The sequence below is a fragment of the Salvelinus fontinalis genome, chromosome 19 (assembly GCF_029448725.1).
Source record: "Salvelinus fontinalis isolate EN_2023a chromosome 19, ASM2944872v1, whole genome shotgun sequence".
Classification (NCBI taxonomy): domain Eukaryota; kingdom Metazoa; phylum Chordata; class Actinopteri; order Salmoniformes; family Salmonidae; genus Salvelinus; species Salvelinus fontinalis.
Genome location: NC_074683.1, coordinates 5537080 through 5563707, shown reverse-complemented (window position 1 = coordinate 5563707; position 26628 = coordinate 5537080). Strand labels below are relative to the sequence as shown.

General features: G+C 45.2%; 1 protein-coding gene across 1 annotated transcript; it reads right to left on the bottom strand.

Annotated features, from left to right (window-relative positions):
* efnb2a (ephrin-B2a) lies at positions 1–25752 on the bottom strand. The gene is made up of 5 exons (XM_055870500.1): positions 24874–25752; positions 15267–15550; positions 6774–6866; positions 5766–5867; positions 1–4228 (listed from the first exon to the last, which is right to left on the bottom strand). The coding sequence occupies exons 1-5, from the start codon at positions 24984–24986 to the stop codon at positions 3822–3824; spliced, it is 999 nt and encodes a 332-aa protein (XP_055726475.1). The 5' UTR covers positions 24987–25752; the 3' UTR covers positions 1–3821.
* Positions 25753–26628: the final 876 nt, after the last annotated feature.

Here is a 26628-nt window from a genome sequence, read left to right as displayed (position 1 = left end):
TCCATAGGAAAAACATTTTATTGAAAAACATTTTCAGTTCGTAACAGACTGGTGGAATGTGTGTCATTTTTCCTCACTTTCATTTCTTTCGTTTTTTGAATGTTTAACCATTTCAAAGGTCTGGCCATCTCAAACTGCAAGGGGAGGGGCTACAGATACAGCCACCTGGAAACCTATCAAAACAGACTAAAGAAACCAGGGAGACAAATGAACAACGCAATCATAATACTGTGTTACTTAAAAACTGGACAGAAATCAAATCAAAAACAGAAGAAAAAAAACGAATTCAATAAATATTTATGGTACACACTTATGGCACGAATATGCAGCAGTCGGTTTGGCAACTTTTTCTCAATTTTTTTTAAAACCAAATTTCCATGGAAACAGTGCAAAAGGGGAGGGAGTGGGAGGACACGGGGCTTTCCAACGAGCGCTAGCTAAAATACATAGCAAAAAATTGAAATTTTATACAAAACATCTTACTTTAAGAGTTTATAAAAAAAAATGTTTTATTGGGTTCTTGTCAATATTTACACAAGCTATTTACCAAAAAAAGTAGTATGCTCTGTTTTACTGAAGTGTATTCTGTTTTTTCATTTTTTTTTTCATTTACTTTCCTAAAAAGGTGAATAAGGCTATCGTAACAACCCAGGATCCATATACAATACAAACATTAATGTATTTACAGTTTCTTACCTACAGAAGAACGGTGCAAAATTACTGAGTCAGGTGACCAAGGGCTGACCAATACGAGCAAGGCATTTTACAGTAGCCTGAAGTACTTTTCCTAGCCAGGTTACTAACATTCTCTCAACATTGCCGCGATATTTCATCCATATAGCAAGACAGAAAATCTACCCTAGTAATGTTAGGAGGATATCAGTTGTACGTTAGCTAGGATAAGAACATCAGATTCAAAGAAACTAATAAGATTGTCATATTCTGCCGCAGTCAGACAGCAACTAAACAGCAATTTGTTTGTGGTTCCTAGTGTTTTTCGCTATTTCTTAAATAACTGTCCAGGTGCATTTCATTTTGAAAATGTTTCTTTTTTCACAGTTTACCTTGGAACTACGGCACAGTCCAAAAAAAATGAAAATAAAGGTTTAAAATAATACTACAAATGAAAACCTAACAGCAGGCTCGTGTGACGTACTTTGCTAGTTTTGTTTTTGTTTCGTTTGTTGTTACATCTCTCAGTGATTTAAGAACACTTTCCATAGGTGTAGGTTTCTCTCAATTCTTAAAAAAATAAAGAAAAATTGCATATTGCAGATTTTGTAGCCTCTTAGAGGCACAAACCTTGTATCATACAAGGCTTGGCTTTTTCGGTGAAATTTGATGTTCTTAATGAACTAATGAGATGTTGGTAGTGAGCAGATACATGTTTGGGGCGTGGTTTAAGTCACAATCTAGATCTCGTTTTCTTTAGTCAGTGTTTTCACGTATGTGAATAAACAGGCAAATAGCTGTCTCACTGGACTTGCTCAAGAAGAGGTACACACACACACTCACTCTCACGCACAGAGAAAACACTACCACGTGGTAGTGAGGGGGAAGGGGGCACAGGGTAATCGTGGGAATCTTCCCATGGTCCTTTGGGAGATGCTACAGTGGAGTGTGGGATATACTGCTGGTCTGCCTCGTGCACCCGGTTATGCTATTTTGGGTCCAACAACCTCCTCTCCCCTTCGGGACATGCGTCCAGGCTGCCCTCCCTGTCCCCTTCCCAGGCCCTAGCCCTGAATATCTGGAAAAAAGGCAGCCATTTGGGTGGGAGTTGAGGAAAAGGTGGGACATTATGGGTGAAATAGATATCAAATCATCAAAACCCTAGCTTGCATAATGTGCACTTTTATACCATAATATATTAACGTTAACTTCTCATTACCGCCTTTCTGACAACACCTGTGCTCTGTGTCTATCATAAATAAATTCTGATTTTTTTTCAGATGTTTTTTTGCCTTCCTTTTTTGTTTTCAAATGTCCTCCTTTAAAATGTACACCTATTTTGTTACAAAAAATTATAATAATCGAAATCTCACAATAAGGAAATGCTAAAGATGATGCTTGAAAAACAGTGACAATGCGCTTTGATGTCCCTGTGCTTTTTAAAAGTTGAGTATGAGAGCACCAGTCCACCTGTTTCGGGCCATTTGGGGGCCTCCGGGGCCCTTGCTGCCTCTGGGAGCAGACAATACAGTACCTAGAGCTGTTTTAGCCAGCGGCTGGGTTAAACTCAACTAGACCTGGGAACTCTCTTATCTTTACCTTTCTTCAATGTCTCGGAAACTGCAGCAGCAAGGCAGGTAGGGATATCTGATTGCCTGTACTTCCAGTTTAATTAACACCTCTTAATATTGTAAAGTCCTATCTGCGGAAAATTCAAGCCAGCCCTCGCTACTGTTATCCCTTTACTGAAGGGATACAGTCTCTCTCTCTCACTTTCTCTCACTCTCTCTAACTCACTCACTCACACTACCACTGCCACCGCCACTCTCTCCCTCTCTGTGACTGACTGCCTGGGTGGAAGGATATCAGGGGGGTTAAAAGTGCTGCTCTATTGTTCGCTTAGCTCCCACACCCTTCCCAGAAGCCACCTGGCTAGCCCTGACCCCACAGAGGGGGTATAATGAGCACCCTATACCCTGACGGGGTGGAGCCCGCATAAAACCCCTCATCTTCTTCTCCCTCTTTAAGTCCTGCTCTCTGCTCTCCCAGTCCTGGGTTGCAGGGTGTGTGTGTGTGTGTGTGTGTGTGTGTGTGTGTGTGTGTGTGTGTGTGTGTGTGTGTGTGTGTGTGTGTGTGTGTGTGTGTGTGTGTGTGTGTGTGTGTGTGTGTGTGTGTGTGTGTGCATCACATACACCATCACGACATGAGCTGCGACAATACCACATCACAAAAAAATATATATCTGCAAGTTCAACAATACCAGCAATGAAAACCAGAAATGAACCAACAATATGACACTACGGAAAGGAATCATGTTCTTTTACAAACTTTTTTTTCAAGTAACAACTTTAATGAATCTTGACGCTAGAAAATAAAAGGTGTCTTCGGACAATGAGGGAAAAGTGGGCTGTAACTAGTACGAGGACCTGAACAGTTCACAATGAGTGAGAGTGGGTGAGTGTGTGGGTGGGTGGGTGGTAGGGTGAGTGGGTGGGTGATGTCCATGTGTTCGTCAGGAAAGTCCCAGAGTGGATATTTCCAAATCCCTCTTGTTTTTTTCCCTCTTCCGTCATTTAATCCACAAAGTGTCTCTGGCCAATGAGGAGAGGGACTGACTGACATTACTGACATGAGTTCATGGTTGGGCCCTTCCTTCCTTTTCCTCTTCTAATCTCTCTGCCATCCCTCTCTTTCTCCCTCCTTTGTCTCTTCCCCAGCAATAGTCTCTCTCAGGGAGAATACCAGGGTAGGATATCGACTCCTCCTCCATCTCCTCTTTTTCTCTCCATCTGTCCATCCTATTTCAAAACAAACGCGTCGGTGCATCTTTCTGTCTCTCCGTACATCCGTCCGTCCACACACAAACACACGCGCTCGGATCCCCCAGCGTCAGTCGTAGTGCGCAAAGAAACAGAGAGCTACTGTTAGAGGAGAGGAGCGGAGAGGAGGGATCCCCAAAAAGCCCCAGAGAGCAGCAGCAGCTTTACTCTGTGAGTTCTCCAACGAATCCCAACAACGAAGAATAATAACAGGAATAGTAAAGTTCAACAAGAAAAACAACAGAGATGTGGGGAAGGAAGGAGAGATAGTGTTCTGGGGGGCGTTCACGGAGGAGCGGTGCCTGGGGGGAGGGGGGGGTGGAGCTGAGCTCAGACCTTGTAGTAGATGTTGGCAGGGCTCTGGGGGGGCATCTCCTGAACAATGTACACCGGGTGACCGTAGTCCCCGCTGACTTTCTCGTAGTGTGGGCAGAAGACGCTGTCTGCAGTCCTGAGCGGGATGATGATGTCACTGGGCTCCGAGCCGTTGTTGTTGCCGCTGCCGCCCCGTTTGGGCGTGGCCAGTGTGCTGAGGGACAGCGTGGTGGCGTGCTGTGGCGAGTGCTTGCGGTGCCGCCGCCGATACTTGAGCAGCAGCACGACCAGCATGATGATGATGATGATGAAGATAACGCTGCCCGAAGCGATGCCGGCAAACAGGGCCACTTCAGAGCCAATGACACTGGAGGATTTCCCGCCCGTCCCTTGGTCGCCCTCACCCTCCCTGTACGACGGACCTGAGAGGAGAAAAAGGAGAAAAGAGAAACAGAGTGAGTGAAAATCTTTCTAAAACAGTGTCAGGTCATACAGATTGAGAGTGGCATGGAGGGAGGGAGAATGGAGAAAGCGAGAGTGGGGTCGTAGAAGGATTAGGGGTCTCCTTCCAGTTTTATCCTTCCATTATCTCTCTCTCTCCCCCCCTCCCTCCCTCTCTCCCTCTCTCCCTCCATCTTCATTATGTCAGAGTGAAGGTGAAAGGCAGGCGGACGGAGCACAATGACCAGAGAGTAAGGGCTCCTTTCACACAGCTCTCCCCTTAAGGTCACATTCGATCTCTGGTCTATTCAAATACAGCTGGTGGTCAATACGGCCTTGGAGCTACGGCACAGCACAGTCCCACATAGCACAAAATGGCTGAAGTGGGTTTTCAATGCAGTAGCATGTCAATGAAAAACATGTCAAAATGAATGTAGAGACATTCCTTTTCTACTTACGACTAAGTCCACAAGGAAGTTGATAGTGTTATACGATGAAGCAACATTCACTGTAAAACCCAAGCAAGCTGTGTCATCTCTATTAATAACAACGACTATTGTATACATCCAGGACTCAAGGGCAGGTCGGTTCCCTTCCCCTCCTAGGATAGGGGCCTGGGAAGCAGGATTACTGTGTCTCCCTGTCTGCCTCCATTCCCCTGAGGGCTAGTGCTGGAGCTATGGTGGATGGCAGTGGGCCCAACGCAGGTACCCTTCCGTTGTTTTACAAGGGGATTATGCTGCCTCAGACACTTTGCTCAAACCACTGACGCCCATATGCTCCTGTTCCGAGCCGAGGAGGAGGGATGAGGTGAAAAAGGAGGGGAGAAGATGCTGAGGTCTGCAGATTGGGGTGCCAACGCGGATTTAGTGGCGAGCTGGCAGATTTGTGCGCCGGTTGTCAGAGGGATTTGAGTGTGAACACAGAAAGGTGGGGCTAAAGGAGCCGCGCCCTCGGTAACAGGGCAGCGAGCGTCTCTACGCCTCCACCGCAGCAGCGTTTATATAGGTCAGCTTGTTTTCACTCCTCGACTGATTTTTTCCCTCAAAATAAAGTTAATTGCGGAAATTGCGGGTCTGGTTTTCTTTGGAGATTTTAACTGCTATTTAATAGGAGAGATAAGAGCGGTCGGTGTGTGCCTGTGTGTGTGTGAGGAGAACAAGTGTGAGTCTGTGCTCCGAGGCCGGTAATATGTTTGATGGCGATTGCATCATTTTCCTGAAAATGTCACTTTGCGGACAGGAAGTGGGGCGGGGATGGAGATACTGTAAGTTTGGGAGCCCAGCAGAGATGCCTATCAGTTTTATAGGCAACTTTCAATTACCAGGAGAAGAATTGCTGACCTTTACTTCCTACGCTTACCCACACACTCACACACACTCTCACACACTCTCACACACTCTCACACACTCTCACACACATGTCCACAGACACTCTCCACCTGCTTTTACTGAAACGGTCTTAGAAAGGTAGACCTGAATGCCTGATGATTTCGTAAGTCTTTCTTAGCACGCTTACCTTTCTTCTCCAGCACATCGTTTGGTTTGTATGACTCCTTGTCGGGGTGCTTGGGAGGGTATCTGGTGGGGTAGTCTTTGGGTGAGATAGGGTCAGAGGGATCTGGAAGACATAGATAAGGAACACAACTATCAGACACAATGGACATGGATGATTCCCTTTCACTGTGTGTGTGTGTGTGTGTGTGTGTGTGTGTGTGTGTGTGTGTGTGTGTGTGTGTGTGTGTGTGTGTGTGTGTGTGTGTGTGTGTGTGTGTGTGTGTGTGTGTGTGTGTGTGTGTGTGTGTGTGTGTGTGTGTGTGTGTGTGTGTGTGTGTGTGTGTGTGTGCACAGCACTGCTCTTAATGAAACGCAGCACTCCTGATTAATTCCCTGACCTTCAGCAGTTTTCAGTGAGCTGCTGCTGTTGTGGATGGCAACCTCAGGAAATTACCCCATTGGGTGGCGAGGCAACTGATTTATGAATAATCATGGTCATTAACTACCGGCAGGTGCCGGGCGGCGGGTGTCGCCACAGAGGACAGATGTGGTGTGTGTGTGTGCGTGTGTATGTCAACTGGGGACATTTGGTCAACTGGGGACATTTTGCTCGTCCCCAAAAGGTCAAATGCTATTTCTAGGGTTAAGGATAGGTTTTGGGCGTAAGGATAGAGTTAAGGTTGGGAGAAAATATGATGTGTGTGTGTGTGTGTGTGTGCGTGTGCGTGTGCGTGCGTGTGCGTGTGTGTGTATCCATCTCCTGATCCATCACAATTCAGCTCCATTAAACCTGGAGGCCCACCACCTCTCTCTCTTTCTCTTTGTCTGTCCTAAGTGTCATGGAGGCTATTGGGCTGAATAATGAAATACCTCATAATGCCTCAGATAACCTCACTGTGTGTTATGCAAATACAGTCCAATACAATTTTCACACATTCTATCAGACTGTATGGTTATCTGTTTATAACTGTACGCCACCAGCACTCACATACACTTACAAATGTCGTTTGAATGAAGGAGTGGCACTCACTTTGTCCCACTTTCATGATTATCTTCATGGACTTCATCTTGCACACCCCTCCTTCCTGGTTCTCCAGGCCCTCCATTGTGCCATTTGATGTTGCTGTGAGAGAGAGAGAGGGGGGGGGTTAGCATTAGCCACTGTGCTAACATCATCGCAAACAGCAAAATAACAGTACAGTGATATGTACATTAAGTCTGTCTTGGGCTGAACAGCCATATTTGAAAGACATCAGGGAAACGTTGAAAGCCCCTAACAAGCGAGTGATTTCTTTTTAATAAAGTCACAATCCATCCCCTCGCCACCCCAGTCACTCCAAACTGCTGCCAGAATATTCCACGTAGCCCACGCCTCCAAAGTCAATTAGCTTGAGTAATTGTGTTTGTAATATCTCTAACTGAGCTGACTGGCCCAGTGGAACAGCCAGTTACGGAGACAGAGAGAGACGGAGACAATCGAACAGGAACAATAGGTGCTGAGGCGCAGGAAACTCTACAGTGGCTTACAGGACATTAACACGTACGACACTCTGGAGAATGCTACAGAGGTATTAGAAGAACCAACTACTGCAAATACAACTCTCAGACACTCTCCTCTAACCTAAACCTGCTGAAGGGTATAGAAAAAAAGAAAAAAGACAGGAGGAAATAAATGAATAATAAAAGAGAGGGAAATAAACAATCGCAGGAAAGTCAAATGGGCTTTTTTTCCCCGTTGAAGGCGAGATGAAAAGGCAGTGAAAACAACTGAGGGAATGGATGGAGGTGCTAAATATTTCAGTAACCCTTAAATATAAAAGAGCTTAAAGGGTTTGAGAAGCTGTTTAAACAGCGGCAAGAGCAGCAGAAGTGGTGCACTAAACACTGTGTTTTGGGGAGCGCTGAGCAGCGGTGAGCAGATGTCGGAGAGCGGATATGAGGGAGGCGAAAAACGTCCCACATGTGATAGAGGAACAAAATGGGCCCCTAAACAGATGCTGGGAGGACTTTTAAAGACAGAAAGCAGATTAGAAAATAACATTAAAACGCTGTATACAGATGTAGCCTGCACACCCATGGGCAGAATCAGTAGACTGTGACTAGCTACACTATAAGCAGTGAGTGCTGCTCTGTGGATATAGCCATGTCATGGACCTCCATACTGATTTCACACTGGACCTCCCTGCCTGGGCATATTCTCTCCCAAACCCTCCCTGCTTCAGCCTATTCTCTCCCAGTCCCTCCATCCTGGTGCTATTCTCTCCCAGTCCCTCTGCTGCCCCTAGAGGCAGCGGGTAGCGCTGCATCTGGCATGGGGGGTTGGGAGAGGGGGCTTGTGGTCTATCAGGTCAGTAACACAGAGGCTAACGAGCAGCCAGGGCTTAGCGGGTTGGCCTCCCGCCAGCGTGCAGTGGCCCGCATTCAATGTTCCCCCCTCCCGCTCCTCTCTCTCTAAACTCCCTCCCTCTGTCCAATGTGCTCTCTCTCTCTCTCACACACTCTCTATCACTCTCTATCACTCTCTCTCTCTCACTCTCTCACTCTCTCTCTCTCTCACTCACTCACTCACTCATTCACTCACTCACTCACTACACCCCTCCCCTCCCCTCCGCAAGAAGACAGGCGCCTCACAGCCTGCTCACTCCCTCCTACCCCCCCCCCCCCCCCATCTCGCCCGCCTTGCCCCTCACCCCCTGTCCCCATCTCTCCCACCCACACCTCCTTGCGCCAAAGCCTTTTCATCAACCGGAAGGGAATTTAAAAGCAGGTGCTCCTGTGCTATCCCTGCGAAACCAGCGTTGAAAAAAATTTGGCTCTGTACTGCCCACTGCTTTCTCTAGCTGTTATTTTTTACATTCCTCAACTTCAATCACTTTTATACGTACATTTTGGACTGGGATGGAAATGGACCGACACAAAGAGACTGTTTACAAGGACTGTGATTTGCTTTCTATCTCTCCCTCGCTCGCTCTTTCTCCCTCTCTCCCTCTCCCAAGCCAACCTATGGATTTTTGTGGTGGGACGACAAGCACATTATGTGCAAAGCTTCTTAAAACCTTTTGTGTTCTTGTGTGTGTGTGTGTGGGGGGGGGGGGGGGGGCACACACAAACACAATGGTGTAATATGCGTTACATAGCTCTGTTTGTGTTATCCTGTATTTTACTCATTATGAGATGATTATAATATTGCTGATAATGACAATGTGTGTGTTTGCGTGTACGTGTGTGTGTGTGGGTGAGTGAGTGTGCGTGCGTGCATGGGTGTGTGTGGGTGAGTGAGTGTGCATGCATGCATGGGTGTGTGCATGTTTGTGGATAGCAGGACAGGGTGCAGGCCTGAGGTCTCAGGATGAACTGCAACAGCAGGCATATCTAGGTCTTCTGTCCCTCAAATACCTCCAAGGTGCCCTCTCTCTCTCCTCTCTCCTCAGCCACTCTTACAAAACCCCTTTGCACCACAAACACACACCCAAACAGTCTACCCCCTATAAAAATATGACAACATAGGCTGCTAAAAGTAGTGGCCCATAGGCACAGCTCTAGGATCAGCTCATCCTCCCCAACTCCATACCTTAACCATTAATACAAAAACACACAAAAGTGATCAGTCTCTGGGTGAATATTCATTCCTACTGAGCAAAAAGAACACAACCTACCCCCTAGTTGGCTTCCTCGGCAGTATGGCAGGGGCTTGAGGCTAGCAGCAATGAACTGGTTAAGAACAGAATGGGATTTTTGACTGGCCTGCCTGGCTACCTGACTGCCTCGTTACTCAGCACTGGGCTGTTTGGCAGGAAAAGCTAGCTGCTAGCTGTAATCCCTGTGCTAAAGGAACGTCAGGGAGGATAGACTTCGCTCATACATGCCCCTCACAAATGGATTTTCTTCCACCACCAGCGCCTAACAGAGCGCAGATAAGACTTAGCTAGGCAGTGAGAGAGAGAGAGAGAGAGAGAGAGAGAGAGAGAGAGAGAGAGAGAGAGAGAGAGAGAGAGAGAGAGAGAGAGAGAGAGAGAGAGAGAGAGAGAGAGAGAGAGAGAGAGAGAGAGAGAGAGAGAGAGAGAGAGAGAGAGAGAGAGAGAAAGATTATTCCATCATGCCCAAAGATGAGAGAGTGGTTCGGCTGCTGCTCGACCTAGCCCAGAGAAAGAAAAGAGAGTGAGAGATGGAGAGGACGAGAGAGGGAGGGAGCGGAGAGAGATGTGACGTGTCACTTTTCCTTCAGGCCACATTCACTCAAATGTCCTTGCGGATTTAGGAGTCCATTTTGTCATGCTAACTCTTTTAGCTCTCACTCAGGTGGCATGTTTGCTGAGGCTAGTTCCTTTCAGAGTACTTCCAAAGCATTCTGTGTTAAACCACAAATTCACCGCGTGCGCACACACACAAACAAACCACCGAGGGAGATGACTGATCAAGAGAAATCCCACACTGGAAATGGCTAATCACCTCAGCGAATAGAAGTGACAGCTCTCACACACCCACGACCAATTTAGACGACATACAAACACATACTCTCAAACAGCAATACACACACCAACACAAACTCACAACATACAGCAGTAAGTGTGACCAAACGTTCATTGCTTTGAAGGCTTTTTTAGTGTGTGTGAAACACTAACCAACAGAAATAGCACTGCCATAAATATCCCAAACTCTCCTAATTCTCATCTCTCAACCACACACTACAACAAACTCCCTTTGTCTCGATAGCACCGATACTTCAAAGGCTATTGTTAATCATTCAGCCCCTTAACTCCATTTATTTGTTTTTATCAAATCAGGAGACTGAAAAAAGAATCTGCCTCTTTAATGAGCGCTATTCAATTGTGTGTTTCAATCAAGACCGAGGATACAGACTTTCAGCACTTAACTCAATTTCCCCGCCCGGCTAATACAGCTCCTAGTAACAAACCCCCTCTGTGCGTGTGAGTGAGCATAATTAACACACCACTCTGAGCCAATGAGGAGCCATCAAAACACAGAAATAGAGTGAGAGAGAGAGATAGAGCGGTAAAGAGAGAGAGGTAGAGTGAGAGAGAGGGATTCAGCTATGGTATAAATGACGCTCTCTCTACTTGCTGTGGAGCATGAAGCCATCGTCATGGCGCTGGGGTTGTGGGATAGTTAGCGCTAGTCAGTGTTGTGTACCTTAATCTCCTGCGACAGAGGGGGGGGGCAACCTCTCATTCAGGCCCACCGTGAACCCCCAGGACAGGCCAGGGAAAGGCAGGGTCAGCCCAAATATATACCAACCCCCCTCCCAAAACCCCCCCATCACATCTCACCCCCCCCCCCCCCCCCCCTCCCGCTCCTCTGATGTCTTAATATGGTCATGTAATAATATAGTCATTAATCAGACATTCATCCAGAGAGACTTCAATATTATTCACATTTCATCAATACGTGTGGCCCATTGTGGCAACCAATCCCCCCAAACCATCATGTGTCTGTGTACACATACTGTCCTACGGTTGAGAGGTTGGAGCGAAGTTGCGACAGTAGGAAATCCCCTCAGTGCATGCGTATAATAGAGACTGAGAATAGTTCTTTTTAATCTATTTTCTATTTTGACTGACAAATAGGTGATTAAAATCTTAATGGAATTCCCCCATGCAGCTCCATAAATTCAGTCAAATATTCTGTCTCTCTCTGTCTCAACCCGACCCCCCCCCCCCCCCCCCCCCCCATCCCTCCTCCCCTCCCTATTTAGCTCATGTAATCATCTCCCTCACTAAGTTCCCCGGCTGCGGGCCACGCTGCCTACCACAATCACATCAAACTCATCTGCCTCCAACAGGAGCAGCATTGTAGCCCAGCTCTTAGAGAGTATGCTGCTCTAAAAGGCATACACACACACACACACACACACACACACACACACACACACACACACACACACACACACACACACACACACACACACACACACACACACACACACACACACACACACACACACACACATAAAAACAGTGCATTCTCCGGAAGGAAAAACACAACCCACACAAACACACACGCACACAGAGTAAAGCAAATACGTACATAGTGTAACAATGTAGCTTTCAAAATACAGAAATCTGGCCCGTATGATGCATTTTGAACACTTGATTGCTGACTGGAGTCCCAAAATGCAAAACATTTTGGGACTATATTAACAATGAACTAATGAAACAAATACCAAAAAATCGTTTTTGGGAGGAGTTTTCCTTTAAGGTTTATGATAGAGTTAAAAAAAATCTCCCAGTGGGCAGTATTAAAATTGTATGCATGCAAAAGGCATCTCTGGAGACCTGGACAAACATCTAATACTGCATTTGATGTGGTGTGACCATGCTGAGAATGCACAACTACACTGACAACCAACTAAGTGCACACTAATAATTCCATATTAAACTGATTGTGGCAATAGGCCGAGTATGACATTAGTCATGTAAACACCTTATTCTGCTTATCATAATCGAAGTAAAGTAAGCATACGTCGATTAAAACATCTAGTTTTATGAGCCATCCTTTGAATTACTAGGACACGTAAACAGCTTAATTGCCATTCAAGTGGTGTATTTGATTTGATCTGCGCATGTGTCAGCACCGGTAGCCTCCCTCTTATGCGCGAGTGAAGGGAGTTTTGGAAAAACTGAAAATATGCATCTTAGAAAAGTGTTTTCATGTACAAACACACAAATGTCCGAACTCAGAATCAAATGGGCTTCACAAAAATACCACGGCCGCTGTAGTAGAACGTTTATTTTTGATTGGCCATTTTCTGTGTCTATTTAAGTGCAATCAGGCGGCCTGATTTCAGATGTGTCCATGCAAACAGGACTAATAGGGACGTCGTTCCTCTTGCAAAGCATGTAAACGTTTTAAACAAACGATTATATAAATCTGACTATCCACAATAATAGTATTATGGTCCGCATGGATCCGTACTCAAAAAGAGTGGGTCACGTTTAGTTTATGAGAGGCGGGTTGTGATGTGTTTAAATCCAAAACATTATTTGAGACACAAATCGAAGAGCTAATGTCACAGTTGTTTGAATAGAGCCTGAAGGGACGTTCCCCTTGAGTCTGTGTCTGAGCTAAACACAGCTAGGCAGAGCTAATCCATTCGGTTGATTCAGAGATCCCATTGATGTGGGCCAAACTGATTAAAAGCAGAAATCAGGATTAAACACTCTTTAATTAATTACTTATTGAGTGCCGCTCACCACCAAAAACCCAATGAAAATCCCAAGTGAACTTTTCCAAGGCGGAATTGGTCACAGCTCGATGCATTTTTACTGCACAACTTATGCCTCACACACAAAATACACAAACACACAGACACGGTCACATTTTTCCGAGGCGGAATTGGTCACAGCTCGATGCATTTTTACTGAAGAACATATGCACATACACACACACAAAATACAAACACACAGTCACACATAGTTATAAAAAATGTTTTGTCTAAAATAGCCTTTGTCTATTTAAGATCTCACACCAAATAGACAAAGGCAAAATTCGCAGCAGAAGTCATTCACATAACCACATTTAGCAAACACAAACCTACTCTCCTTCTTCCCTCCTACACACACTCACATTCATCCCTCCATTCCTCCTTGTTCTTCTCTGGCCCCGGTGCTAGGGCTTGTGATGCGGAGGCTGTGTTATCTACCTACTGTATGCATATACATGCTGCAGTGCAGTTCTGCCTTGCCTTCGTGCTTTTCCAGTTGCAAGCCTCTAGCTAGCTACCATGCTACTGAACAAGAGGCAATTAACAGCTATGTGAACCCATGCTCGGCTGGAGAAATGGCCCCTTTCTCTCTCCCGGCTATACATTAGCATCTGGGTAAAAAAAAGAATAGGAGAGGTGGGAGGGATGGGGCATGGGGGGGCACCATGAATCTGCAAGTGCAGCAAAATTGGATTTTCTTCCTTTTCTTAAAAGAAAGTTTGAATAGAACTTCTCTCTCATCTCTCTCACACACACACACACACACACACACACACACACACACACACACTATCTCTTTCCCTCCCTCTCCCTCCCTCTAATCTAATCGGCTTGCAAGCCTGATTGAGTGTGCTGGTGTTTGAGAGGAGAAATGGTGTGAGTGTGTCAATTTGAACTCTGAACTGAGAGAGTTTCTGTGCGATAGAGAGGGATAGACTGACAGAGAAATGGATAGATAGAGAGGGCTTTGTTGACATAGCTGCGTACTGTGTGTGTGTGTGTGTGTGTGTGTGTGTGTGTGTGTGTGTGTGTGTGTGTGTGTGTGTGTGTGTGTGTGTGTGTGTGTGTGTGTGTGTGTGTGTGTGTGTGTGTGTGTGTGTGTGTGTGTGTGTGTGTGTGTGTGTACGCTCTATGTAACCAAGTATGTGTTTGTGTTTACCTTTTTCTACACAGCCCTAGCTGTGGAAGCCAAATAGAGAGATGTGCTGGGCTCATCCCAGGGTGTGATCATAAGCAGCATTGGAGACGCAGAATGAATAAACAGCAGCATAGCCTCATTAATAATGAACGTTGTGTTGAGGCAGGCGGCTGTACTGTACTGTGTAGTGGCTGCTGTAGAGGTGGGGGGGTGTGGTCTCTCTCTGCGTCACCCTCTCTCTGCCCTGCAGGTAGCTACTGAGGGAGTTTGATCAACCCTTTGTAGTCCCCCCATCAACCCCACCACCACACACAGACCTGTTTATACAGCTGTGTGTGTGTGTGTGTGTGTGTGTGTGTGTGTGTGTGTGTGTGTGTGTGTGTGTGTGTGTGTGTGTGTGTGTGTGTGTGTGTGTGCGTGCGTGCGTGCGTGCGTGCGTGCGTGCGTGTCAGCTCATCGGGTCCTTTACAGTTCATCTTAACGTAACACAGTGTCAGAGGTGAGACGTTCAAAGCCTAGCCTGCTGTTAGAGAACACAACCCATGTGTCTGTGACCCTGGCATAACATATTGAACTGTGACTGTTTACCTAACACTTTGCACGTGTAGGTGTCTGACGGGTAGTTCAACACAAACTATATTTACTAGTCTCCACTACAGGCTACTGACATGGCTAGCTTGCATAAAAACGTGTTCCATCTGCAAACTTAGAGGACTCTATTTACTAAGCTGACTGGGAAACAGTTTCTATTCGTTCAATGTATAAAAGCCCTCCTTTCCTTCTCTTCCATCCTCTCCTCCTCTCCAGTCAGTCAGAAAGAGGGCCCTCCCCTGGTTTGACAGCTCACAGATGGCAGTGGCAGAGCCACCCAGATGGTGCTGTTCTCTCCACCCCCCCACCCCCCCGTCAGCACACCACAGATGGTTCAGTCCAACACCCATCTTTTAAAACCTGGGGGTTGTCACAGCATCACAAAGTATGAAGACACCCTAGTAGCAAGGCACCCTAGCCATGATCACACACGAACTGGAAACCAAAAATCAGTCATCTTTGCCTAGCAACAGCAATACCTAAGTGTGATTGGCGATCAAACAGCAATGAGTGCTCACGATGAAATCAGAAAAGGAAATGTGCTTGTATGTGTGTTACTATGAGGCACTTACAGATGATGTAGTAGTCTTTCCCTCTGAAGAACTCCAGGCCCCACAGGTTGGGGCTGAACTCCTGAAACTTGAGTGTGAACTTGACATCCTGGTCAGGCTTGTCACAGTTGAGCAGCGGTGTGTCAGCCTTGGTGATGGTGCAGCTCTCCAGCTGCTCCCTGGGAACCATGTGGATCTTGTAATACTCCACCCCATCACGCACCCCTCCGTCCACCCGCGGGCACACTATGTCCAACTTATCTCCGATCTGAGGATATAACACCAGGCCCTGCCCTGGCACGAATCTGGAGAGAAAGAGATGGGAGAGGGAAGGAGAGGGGGGGGGGGGGAGACATGGGGGAGAGGTAAAAACCAGTTCGATACGGTCAACAATTGACCTCTCGTTCTAATTCATTAGGTATTCAGTATTTGTGCACATTAATGAATGTTCCTTTCCCAAAAGAAGGCAAAGTCAGTTGAATTATTGATGAGTTAATTACTAATTAGCTTCATCAATCCAAGCGACGATGAAAGATAATGACAGTGTATAGCAGTTGTTTCGGGCAGAAGTGACCCCAATATTTCAGGACAAAGTCAAAGAAGTGTTTAACACTAATCTGGCCGTGATGGAGGGAACGAGTAATTACACCGATAAAGGACGAGAAGACAAAGAGATAAAACTCTTACACACTATCAGGGAGATGTTGGCGATATCGAACGTCCCCGTGCACAAATTAGGAAGATCTTGCTCATAATAAAACAAGACAACTTTTCACACAGACATTCACACCACGCACACTATGCCTAGAGGCCTGTTTCCTACTTTTACTGCTGGAGTTTCATTCCCCTACATTCTGAGGTAAATTCCCCCTAAATGCAAAACATGAAAGTTTAGGAGCTTAGTGGAGAGCCCCCTCCAGCATTCCCTGCCTGGACTTCCTCTTCTCTCCTCTCCGTACACAGTCGGAGGCGCTACCTCAATTCATGGTGTTAACTAATCTGCCCCGTGCTTGAATGAGAAAGGAAATGTTTTCCAATGTTATCCTTGAAGTACAACAGGTTCTATCCAAAATACTGGAGGGAGGGGGGGGCATGAGAGTGGCAGAGCAAAGATTAAAATACAGTTAAATACAGTTGAATCTGAATAGCTATAAGGACATGTACAGAATAGGCTTAAATGCTGAGGACCCCTTGTTTTTTTATCTGAGTACTACTGTATTTGAAATCTTATCCATTGGCTTGGGTCTATCTGACACAATGTTGTGTTAACCTCTGGAGGGGGGTCACAATACTTTGACCCTACTGTTGGGTCTATATGGGGTCTATATGGGGAGCTAGAGAGGGACACACACAGTCCTCAGGGGTCGCTTTTGCTTTCATTTCTCACTCCCGCCCTCCCAATCTCTCTCCCTCCCTTCTCAGCTCCTTGGGTTGTGTGTTGGATTGTGCTGGCAGAGGGCTCATTATCTTCAGTCACCTCTGACCCCTCAGAGAGCGCATGAGGAGTTGAGACTAGGCCATCAAGGGTGATTATAAAGCCTAAAATACAGCACTTCTCTCCTAATGGAGGGGAACACACACATACACACACATACACACACATAATTTCCCTGACTACAAAAGCATGAGCAAACTTGAGGAACTTGTACGCAGGGGAATGGCGGCAGCCATTGTACTCAGACTATATTCCAATTAACAGACAGTTATAAGTAATACTAACAGTGCAAACTGCAGAGCAATGCTACAGACAATCACTATTTACAGGCTAACTATACCCACTCTTTCTGAAACAAACACACAATCACATACTGATCTAGGATATTAATTTGAGCCAGTTTGATACAGCAGGAAAATTTTCCTGCAGCAACACGAAATGTGAATTATTATGTGGATTATAATAAATAACATTTCTGTAGGAAAATCAAGTGGAAGTGGAAATTTCAAACTATAGAATACTTTTTGAACCTCAATATACAACAAGTTGTACATTTCCTGCGTTGCAGGAAGTTATCCTGCAACATGGTGATCAAATTAAGATCCTACATCTGTAATATCTATTTTTCTCTGTCTCTCACACACACAAACACCCCATGTGCACAGTTGCATGCGCACACGGCCAGTGTGCTTATCTAGGGCGAAAGAGTGTTGTGTGTCCCCTGGGGCGCTACTCAGCAGCGGTACAGTACAGCATGTCCACTGAGAGCCCAGAGAGAGACGGAGCTGATGGGAGACTAAATGTATGGATGTAGTATCATCATACTACTACAGAGGAGGGGAGGGGTCAAGACAGAGAGAAAGAGAGAATGAGATAGGGAGAGAGCGAAGGAGAAAGGCCTACAGTGGCTTCAAGGATGAGGAATGGAAAATGGAGATATGATTGTAGAGCTGAGAGATATATAGAACAATTATTGTGTGTGTGTGTGTGCATGTGTGAGAGAGAGAGAGAGAGAGAGAAAGAGAGAGAGAGAGAGAGAGAGAGAGAGAGAGAGAGAGAGAGAGAGAGAGAGAGAGAGAGAGAGAGAGAGAGAGAGAGAGAGAGTTGACGGGCCAGGGAAGTAAGTGTTGAGACGTTTATCTCCATGGCTGATCTAGCATGGCTAAAGCCTGTGGCTGGTGCGGAGGGCGTCATGAGCGTAATGAAAACACTACTGCACAAAGAGCTAGACATCAGATCACTATCTCTCTCTCCCTCTACTTCCATATCTATCTCCTTGCTCAGTTTGTCCCTTGTTTGGATAGTCAGGATCGAGGAAACAGTCACTGCCCACCACTGCTTTGTGCTTTTGTGCGTATGACTGTATGACTGTGTGTTTGCGTATGAAGGTGAGACTTCTCCTCCCGCCCTCTGTCCACTCCCTTCACACACAAGGAAACTTGCACATTCAAACACACACACATACAAACGCACACACACATTCACACACACAATGACGTAGTCTGTTTAAAGATTTCATTCGAACCTCTACTGACAATACTATCGGAGTCAGCATCATACAGCATTCTCATGGAACCACTTAACTTCCCTTTAATACTAGTGGTATGACTGCATGAAAGCTATCTCACAGGGAGTTGTACCTTCAGGAGATTAATATAAACACCTCCACACTCACTCACACAGAGAAAGACAAATACACACCCACACAAATGTCTTCGGTCAAACACCTGACCAAACACACACACACACACACAGTAGGCTACTCGACCTCATCCTTTTTCTTCTCAGAATTTTCATTCAAAATGGAGATCTGCCTTCTCCAGGTGCAGAAGGACACAGAGAGAGAAAGAACTGTCTTACTCTGAGACAGTTACATTTCAAAAGTGGGGGGGATATCGAGAAAATTAGAAAAGAAAAACTGAGAAATTGTCTGCATATACACTCGTTCTTTTGTATCCCTCCATCACTCCCTCCCTGGGGTGTCCTGTGCGGAGGTATCTGTTTGTAACACACACCCGTCCCCCTGTCCCTCCCACTGGCAGCCATTAGAACAAAACACCAGGTAGGCAAGGTCACCTAGACAGGTGAGGAGACAGAACCAGACATTACAGCTCCGCCTGGCCTGCACCTCAACACAGTCATGACAGCTACCGCTCAACAGCTGCATCGCTCACACCCCGGGTACAGACCAACGGGAGAGAGAGCGAGTGGATGGAGGGCGAATAGTGTGATGGAGAGAAGGGGAAAAAACGGAGGGAGGGGGTAAACAAGTAAAAGCCTGTCCTAGCTTCTCGTGTTAGTAAATGGCTTTAAGGCACACTTGCCCCTTCACCCCTCCTCCTCTCCCTCCCCTCATCCCTCCTCCCCTTCCCCCATTTGTCCCTGTGAGTGACTGAGGTTCTGTGGGTCATAAATATTTCCAGGGCTGTGCTTCATGTGGAAGGGCCAAGCAGAGTGCTGTACGAGGGCCACTATACGGTGTTTATCACTTGGCTGTACTGCTGTTAACAAGCCCACCATGGGCCTCCACACATACATTATGACCTGCTATAATCACAGAGGCTGGGCCATAGAGAAAGGTATGGGGATGGAGAGGTGAGGGGGACAGGAGAGTGTGTGAGTGTGCATACGTGACGGTTTGTGTGCATGGACACAAAGAAGAAACTTAAGTCCAACCCTGTGGGCATGGAGTATGTGTTTGTGCATGCATACGTGTGAGTGTGCAAACGTGCATATGTGCGTGTACGTCTGCGGGCCTACCCGTGACATACAGGGTCCGGAGAATATGCACAACAGCGCCCACCTCAGGAAAAACAGAAGAAAGTGATCACAACCCCTCCTATACCCCTCTAATCTATTACGTTTGTTCTTGAATTACATACGACCCTGTCTAAATCTACTGGTGTTGGGCTCGCCACAGCCTGGAGAAAAGTCACAATGTGGGTAAAAGCAAAAGTAAGAGTGTTGCCTCAGTTCGGGCAAGCGACTCTCCTATAAACCTACTGTCACTCCATTTGGTGCCGAGGTGAGAATAGCCACAGGTGCCTGCTCTTACTACAGCTCTTTCTCTCTCTCTCACTCTCTCCAAGGATACGTGACAAAAAAAAACAAGAGCCGGAGCACAGGTGGGTGAGACACGAAAGGGGTCTTGACAGTAAATCAACGAGCTGACATCTGTTTTCCTCATATATCTTATCCCCCCTTCTCTCTCTTTCAACTTTGGTGTCTTTTTTAGGGGGTGCCGTGGGAGGATGGGGGTGAGGTTTCGGGCCGGGGAGAGTGGTGTTTCTTCTTCCTGGGGTTATGACCGTCCCATCTGCTGCCAGTAAAAACCTGTAAGATCTATCCTTCACTTCTGTCTTTCTCTCTCTCTAAAATCCTACATTTCTGCTCTCTCTCTATCTTTCTACGTATCTTTCTTAAATCCCGGACTAGCTATTTGTGTGGCCTGCCAAGAAAACAAATACCGCCATAATGACAGCCAAGACATAATCCTGTCCCAATAGCCTCTGCTCCTCAATCCCAGAGTTCTAAGAAAGCCCTGAAAAGAGGGAGGATAACAAAGGAGAGGAATATAGAACAACGGAAGACAATAGTGGGAAGGAGGGAGGGATACAGCAGTGTTTGACTTTTAATCATCGGCCCACTATGGATATGAATTCGTCTAGGGGGACAATGAGACAAGACAAGGGATAGAAGGAGTTAATCCACCCACGCTGTAACCTCTTCGCCCTTTGTCGGCCGAGGGGACAGTGGTCTTTATCCATCCTTAGTAGACTGCCACCCTATCCCCCCCCCTCCCTCTATGTCTCTCTGCCTTCGGCCCTAACTTTCATCCACTAATCCAGGCCTATGGGGCCATCCTCAGCCCACCCATAATTACCCCACAGCCCCTACAATTGTATATGAAGAAATAAGGCAACCACCTGCAATAGGACCTTGAGTTTGCTCAACACAATGTTCACATAAACCTTTTGTTAAGCACCCTCCGATCCTATCGCAGCTGGGCGCCGTTACAATTGTGTGTTGAACCAATGTATTTTTTTTTTACAGTGTAGGGGCCCACGCTTCTCTCCTTCTCGCTTTACCTCTCTTTCTCTCAATCTCTTTCCCTCCCTCCGACTTTCATGAATGCGACCTTAATCATCAACTTTTCCTCTGGGCGTTGTCATGGGAGACCTGTCTATTGAACCCTACCTCTCAGTACAATGTGTTAACACAGGATGATTTCACTCCCCCCCCCCCCCCACAATCCCTCTCTTTCTCGACTCCCCTTTTCCTTCTCTTTCCATTTTCTCTCTGCAATCCCAGCCCGAACCCGACCCACCCTTCCCCGATAGACAGAGAGCTAAATTAAAACAAGGGGATTTTTTGTGTATTTTCTTTCCTTTGAGAGAGATAGAGGGGGGAATTGACAAAATCAGTGGGGACTCCCTGGGTAGATCGTGATGGGGTAAAATGGTAGAGGGCGAGATGGGGTGGGGAAGAAGGAAGGCAGCATTACAACGTTCAGCCTGCCCTCGTCACTCATTCATGATGGATATACATCTCTATGCCCCCTTCCCCTCCCTCCCCCATCCCTCCCCCCTTTCTCCCCCATTCACAAAAGAACTGTGCCTGCTTGCCTGCTACAAAGGCCCGGGGTTCTATGTAATCTCTTAATGAACTGCACTGGAGAAGAGGGACCGTTCCCTCACATAAACCGTGTAAAGCAGGCCTCCCTTTTGTTTCTCGCACCCAACTACAAAATGGATTACTAGAGGAAGGAGGCAGGGGGGTGGCCGTGGCATGAGGGAGTAGGGGCGCTAGTCTTTCTGGGGAGGCTCAGGCATCAGTAGTAAAGTAGTAAAGCGTAAACAACAATGAGGTTTAAATCGACACACTGAGGGCCCTATGGTGTGAGGAGAGAGAAAGAGAGAGCGAGAGAGAGAGAGAGAGAGAGATTGTCAGACTGAGGGAAAATGAGAGAGAGAGAGAGAGAGAGAGAGAGAGAGAGAGAGAGAGAGAGAGAGAGAGAGAGAGAGAGAGAGAGAGAGAGAGAGAGAGAGAGAGAGAGAGAGAGAGAGAGAGAGAGAGAGAGAATAGCATAGCTCCGGCCTTCTCCACTCTCTCAGCCTACACACAAAGCCATTGGACTGGCCTAAAGGCAAGGCAGAGCAAAGCATTTTAACATCCCCCCCCTCCCTGAATACTGAAGAAGAAAACTACTCAAACTACTAGGGAGAGAGGCTCTGTTCAACTTATTGGACTTGAAAATCAAAGATTCTTTATTTAGAAAGGCATATTCTTGAATAAATGTAAATATAAATAAATGTTTTAATGACAATAAAGTAAAATGTTTTATGGAACCGGTATCTTTCATGACAATCTTATAGCACATTTAAGAATTTCAATAGAGAGATAATGAGATTAGGCATTCAAAATACATTTAGAGGCTGTATTTCAAGGCCCACTCGACAGTTTGATCCCATATGACTAGGTAGGCCTATTCCAATGATGTAAAATGTATTTAACTTTGTAATTCTGCCAGCAGCATATAGCAAAGTTGAATTAGGCTACTCATGGTCAAAGGGTTAGTATATGACCAGAGAATAACGTCCCCTGACCTGATCATTAGCTTTGAACTCATCACCCAGACAGAACGTAAAGAATGTGCAAACACGCTCATTCCAACGCTAGAACACACGCTAATTCAGTGGAATGCCCGCTGTCTTTGTGGGCCTAGTAAAGGCCTATACTTGCTTCGAGGGTAGACACTTTCTGGGGCTATTTTCAAAAAGAAGAGTGACATGCCACATTAAATGACACATAGCAATTTGAAAGGCATACTTTTGCTGCTATAAATGTGGCATGTGTTCCATTTAGAACGTTCCCTTTACAGAAAAGAAAAGATAGGCTATTTCTACAAGCACATAGGCCTATATATGCATGTATTGTGGAGGTCTAGGCCTGCTAAAAACATAAAATAGATTAGAATAGGCTTTGACATACGTATAGGCTAGGCATATGCCAACCATTTATTAATTAGGCTATTGTATTATCATTATTTGAAGATTTTAACAATTAATAATGTATTTTATTGATGATATTTTTACCCTCAATAGACAACAATGTGCCATAGCGGAAGGTTAAAAGTTGGCCTAAATAAATTCACACTATGCCTCGAGTGGTGTGTGACCAATTTTGACTTTGCGACTGGCCTATCTAGCAAAAAACGCTTTTACCTCTGCCTCCAGGACAAGATTCATCCCAATAAACATGAACCTGCAAACGCTTAATGCAAAGCAGGTGTCATTGCGACTTGGTGTAGCCTATTCGCATCAATCGTCTCGCATCCACGCTACAGACCAACTCAACTCCAAACCGTGATCTAAGAGTATAACCACTGCGAGTGCGTCTCATACCTCTGTGCAACCTTGTATCTCCATCTCACACACTCGAGGCTGGTGTAATGATTTCAAAACATGTACAGTAAATATTGTATAACATCGAGAGAGAGAGAGAAAATAAATATATACGTATTTGGTAGTGATTTATAAGCGATTCAATGACAACGACTTCTGCCAATCCTTCTTCATGATCATCATCATTCCTACCGAGTGCAAACGGTTGTTGCCGCCATCATTCCACGGCCAGAAAAGCCTACATGCAAAAACCAGACACCAATCTATGCATGCGGAACAACTCTTCATTAGGATCCATGCTCAAGGTAAAAGCCGAAATCCTCTAATAAATTCCGACGATAAACAGTACAGCAATAAGGCCAACAACGCCATCAGAACTCACAGAGGTGAATCCACAATCTGATAAAGGAGAGTGCGCGCATTCATAAAAAGGTGATTATCAATCATTAAGAAATAGTAACAATGGACACCTGTTAGACTTTCTATCGTAACGTTCCCGATACCACTTGTTTCATATTTACTTATCTATGCCTGTTTAGGAGGGATAGTTAGGCTATATTTGCAAGATCCTTGTTGAATTGAAGCCAAAAGTTAAATTATTAAGCGAGTTCGAGTTTCGCCGTGACGAAATGGGCACAAAGAGGAGAGCCCACCCATTGGGGTTTGACCCCCTGAAATTCCTCGTCTGAGGTTGCAATGTTTAATGCATAATTCAACTCTGGGGGCTATTTTCTGTCCGGTTAAATTCCATTTTCATGGGGCTGACTAGAGTTAGTGATGGTTGCAAATGAGACCACAAGTTAAAAGGGGATATAGGCCTTCTGCCCTTAACGTTTTCAGTTCAATAGTAGTGACTCATATTTCATCCCATATTATGCCATTTTTACTGTAAGTAGATACTTAAACCAAGTATTAATTTGGACTGGGCCCCTACTGTAAATTCTGAAGTTGGTTAGGCCGACCAAACTAAAAAATGTGGCCCATTGAACAGCTACATCGACTAAAACTAATGTCAACAAATATGATCCAACTTTCTGTGAATAATTTACAATTACATATAGGCCTTATGTGAATATTTATTTTGATATAGGCTAATAACATTCGGTTAAAAAGCCAAGGATGTATTTAATTGGTTATCCAAAGTGAATGTATAATGTAATGTATTCCATTTAGTGCGGAAAATTAAAGCAATGAAGATAAAAAATGAAAAGGCTTTATCATACGCCTCTTTATCATATGCCTCCATTTGAATTCAAATTATAAAAAATTTACGATTTTCCATAATTTGGTGAAGTAGGCCTGACTATTATAGACCAAGAAGAAGTGGGGCGTAATATTAATTCCAAAGTCAGTTTGGCTCAACATGCTATAAACACATCTTGTTGAAAAGCATGCGTTCTCCTTGGTGTGCACAATTTACCACTATGCCATCTACAGAAGACACACGAAAACTAAGAATCTTCTAAATACCTAGCATTCATCATCTCACTATCAACATCGCGCCTATACGTGTACGTTACCACCATCGCCCCGTGCGCGTCCGTCAGCGCAAACCGGCATCTCAACGCAAAATCACCCCATTAAAATGGATATCAATGAGCTGTTCTATCACTTTATACGTTAAGAGTATTAGACCTATCATGTCAGGTAGCCTATTTCTATAGAAACCTCTGTAATGTAATAACGCCACAAGTCATATTTACAAAAGTCACGGACAGCGCTAAATAGTGTATTTTTGGACATATTTTCCCCTTGTTCAATGAGTGTGGACGACGCGTGTTTCACTTACTTGGTATTTGTTGTGTTCCAATATATGGACTCCAGAATTATCGCCCGGGACAAGTTCACCTTGCACGCAATAAACAAAACTCCAAAATAATATCTCCACATCGAGTCCCCCATTATTGCTGTCTTCGGGGAGGGTCACAATCCGTTCCGAAATGATATGTCCAAAAAAGAGACGTGAAACGCACAAGAGAATGACCGAGGCAATTAGACTCTATATCCCGATCAAATAAGCTAAAAAGTGACGAAGAAGCAAATGCGTACGCCGATCAAATATAGAGCATCTCCAAGAAAGGACCTGGTGCCGAGTTAGTCCCTTTATAAGAGCTCCTCGGGAATACAAAACCAGAGGCGCACGGCAGTCTTTCATACAGAGAGTCGAGCAGAGAGCGCGTTGATATTCTCCCTCAGTGAGCAGACCTTAGCACCGGGTACATTCCTTATAACAGAAAGGCGACCCGTGTCGCCGCCGATGTCCACTTCCACAAGCGCAGACGCAAATAGCCTATTAAATCCCCAGTTTGTCGGGTTCTAGGTAAACCAGCCAAGGTACCAATCCAAAGTGCGTGAGCTTCTCTCGAATAGCAGCAGACAAGAGAGAGAACGGCTCGAGATATAGTATTCCCCTTTGAGCTGGTGGTGTGCAAACTGGCTGCAAATGAACTGTGGATGAGAGTAGAAAAATTAAGAAAAAACGATGATATCGAATGAACAAAAATAAAAATGAAAGAAACCAAATCAACTCAAATGAAAGTTATCATACTATGGGTCCCTTTCGGTTGCAAAATAATTGCTGTGTGTTGAATCCTGCAGATCCGAATGAAATGCTTGGCGAAAACGTAGGGATGCTTGAATGCAGCGCCGAGCCTGGATTGCAAGTAACTGCAAGTGATCTCGACTCGGAATATTTGGCAGAGCTTGTTTTACAGTGACTCCGCCCACGTTTATGTTCATTGGGCAGCTCTCCGAAAGTCAATAGGAATACTCCTGTCAATCAAACGAAGCAGCTTGGCAACTGGTTCAACTGCAAAACAGCAGTATTAGCTAATGGAATAGAATTGGAGAAAGCAGTCGAATCACGTTATATTGTATCAATAGGACTAGTGCATTGACCAAGACGGATATTTTTATCTAAAAAACGGTCTTTAAAATAAAGTGCAATAGGCTATGCATGACACTTACTCAGTGCGCTGAAAACATCACTTTAGGCAACATGATGTATGGGCCTAGCCTTTATCATACTATAGGTCAGGTTGTATAATAACCAAGGGATATGAGCATTTGATCATTATCTGCAATAGCCAACCTCTCACATTGGAACACTTGATGAAAATCCTACATTATTATAAAAATACCCCCCCCCCCAAAAAAAAAGTCGCCACAACATGCACGACTTTTTTCTACATGTGGTTGTTTTGTTAACTCAATATAGGTAAAATACAAATATTCCAAATGTGAAAATGTATCATTGTGTACATCAGATTGTATCTAAAATGTCCCATATTAGGACCCACATTGAGCGCCTCACACAACATGGCACTGAGTCCAAGTTTTTCCAAAAGGCAACAGCGCACACTAGCGGATGCGCGATTGAAGAAGGGTGAGTCTTAAGTTTTGAACCATCGAATATTTATTTTATTATGTTTTTATGCAAATGTTGGATTAACATTTACCAATAAGTTATTTGAAGAGTGATTCTAAATCTGTATTATCGATAATTATGTAATTTATCATCAACAAATCTAGCTATTATAAAACA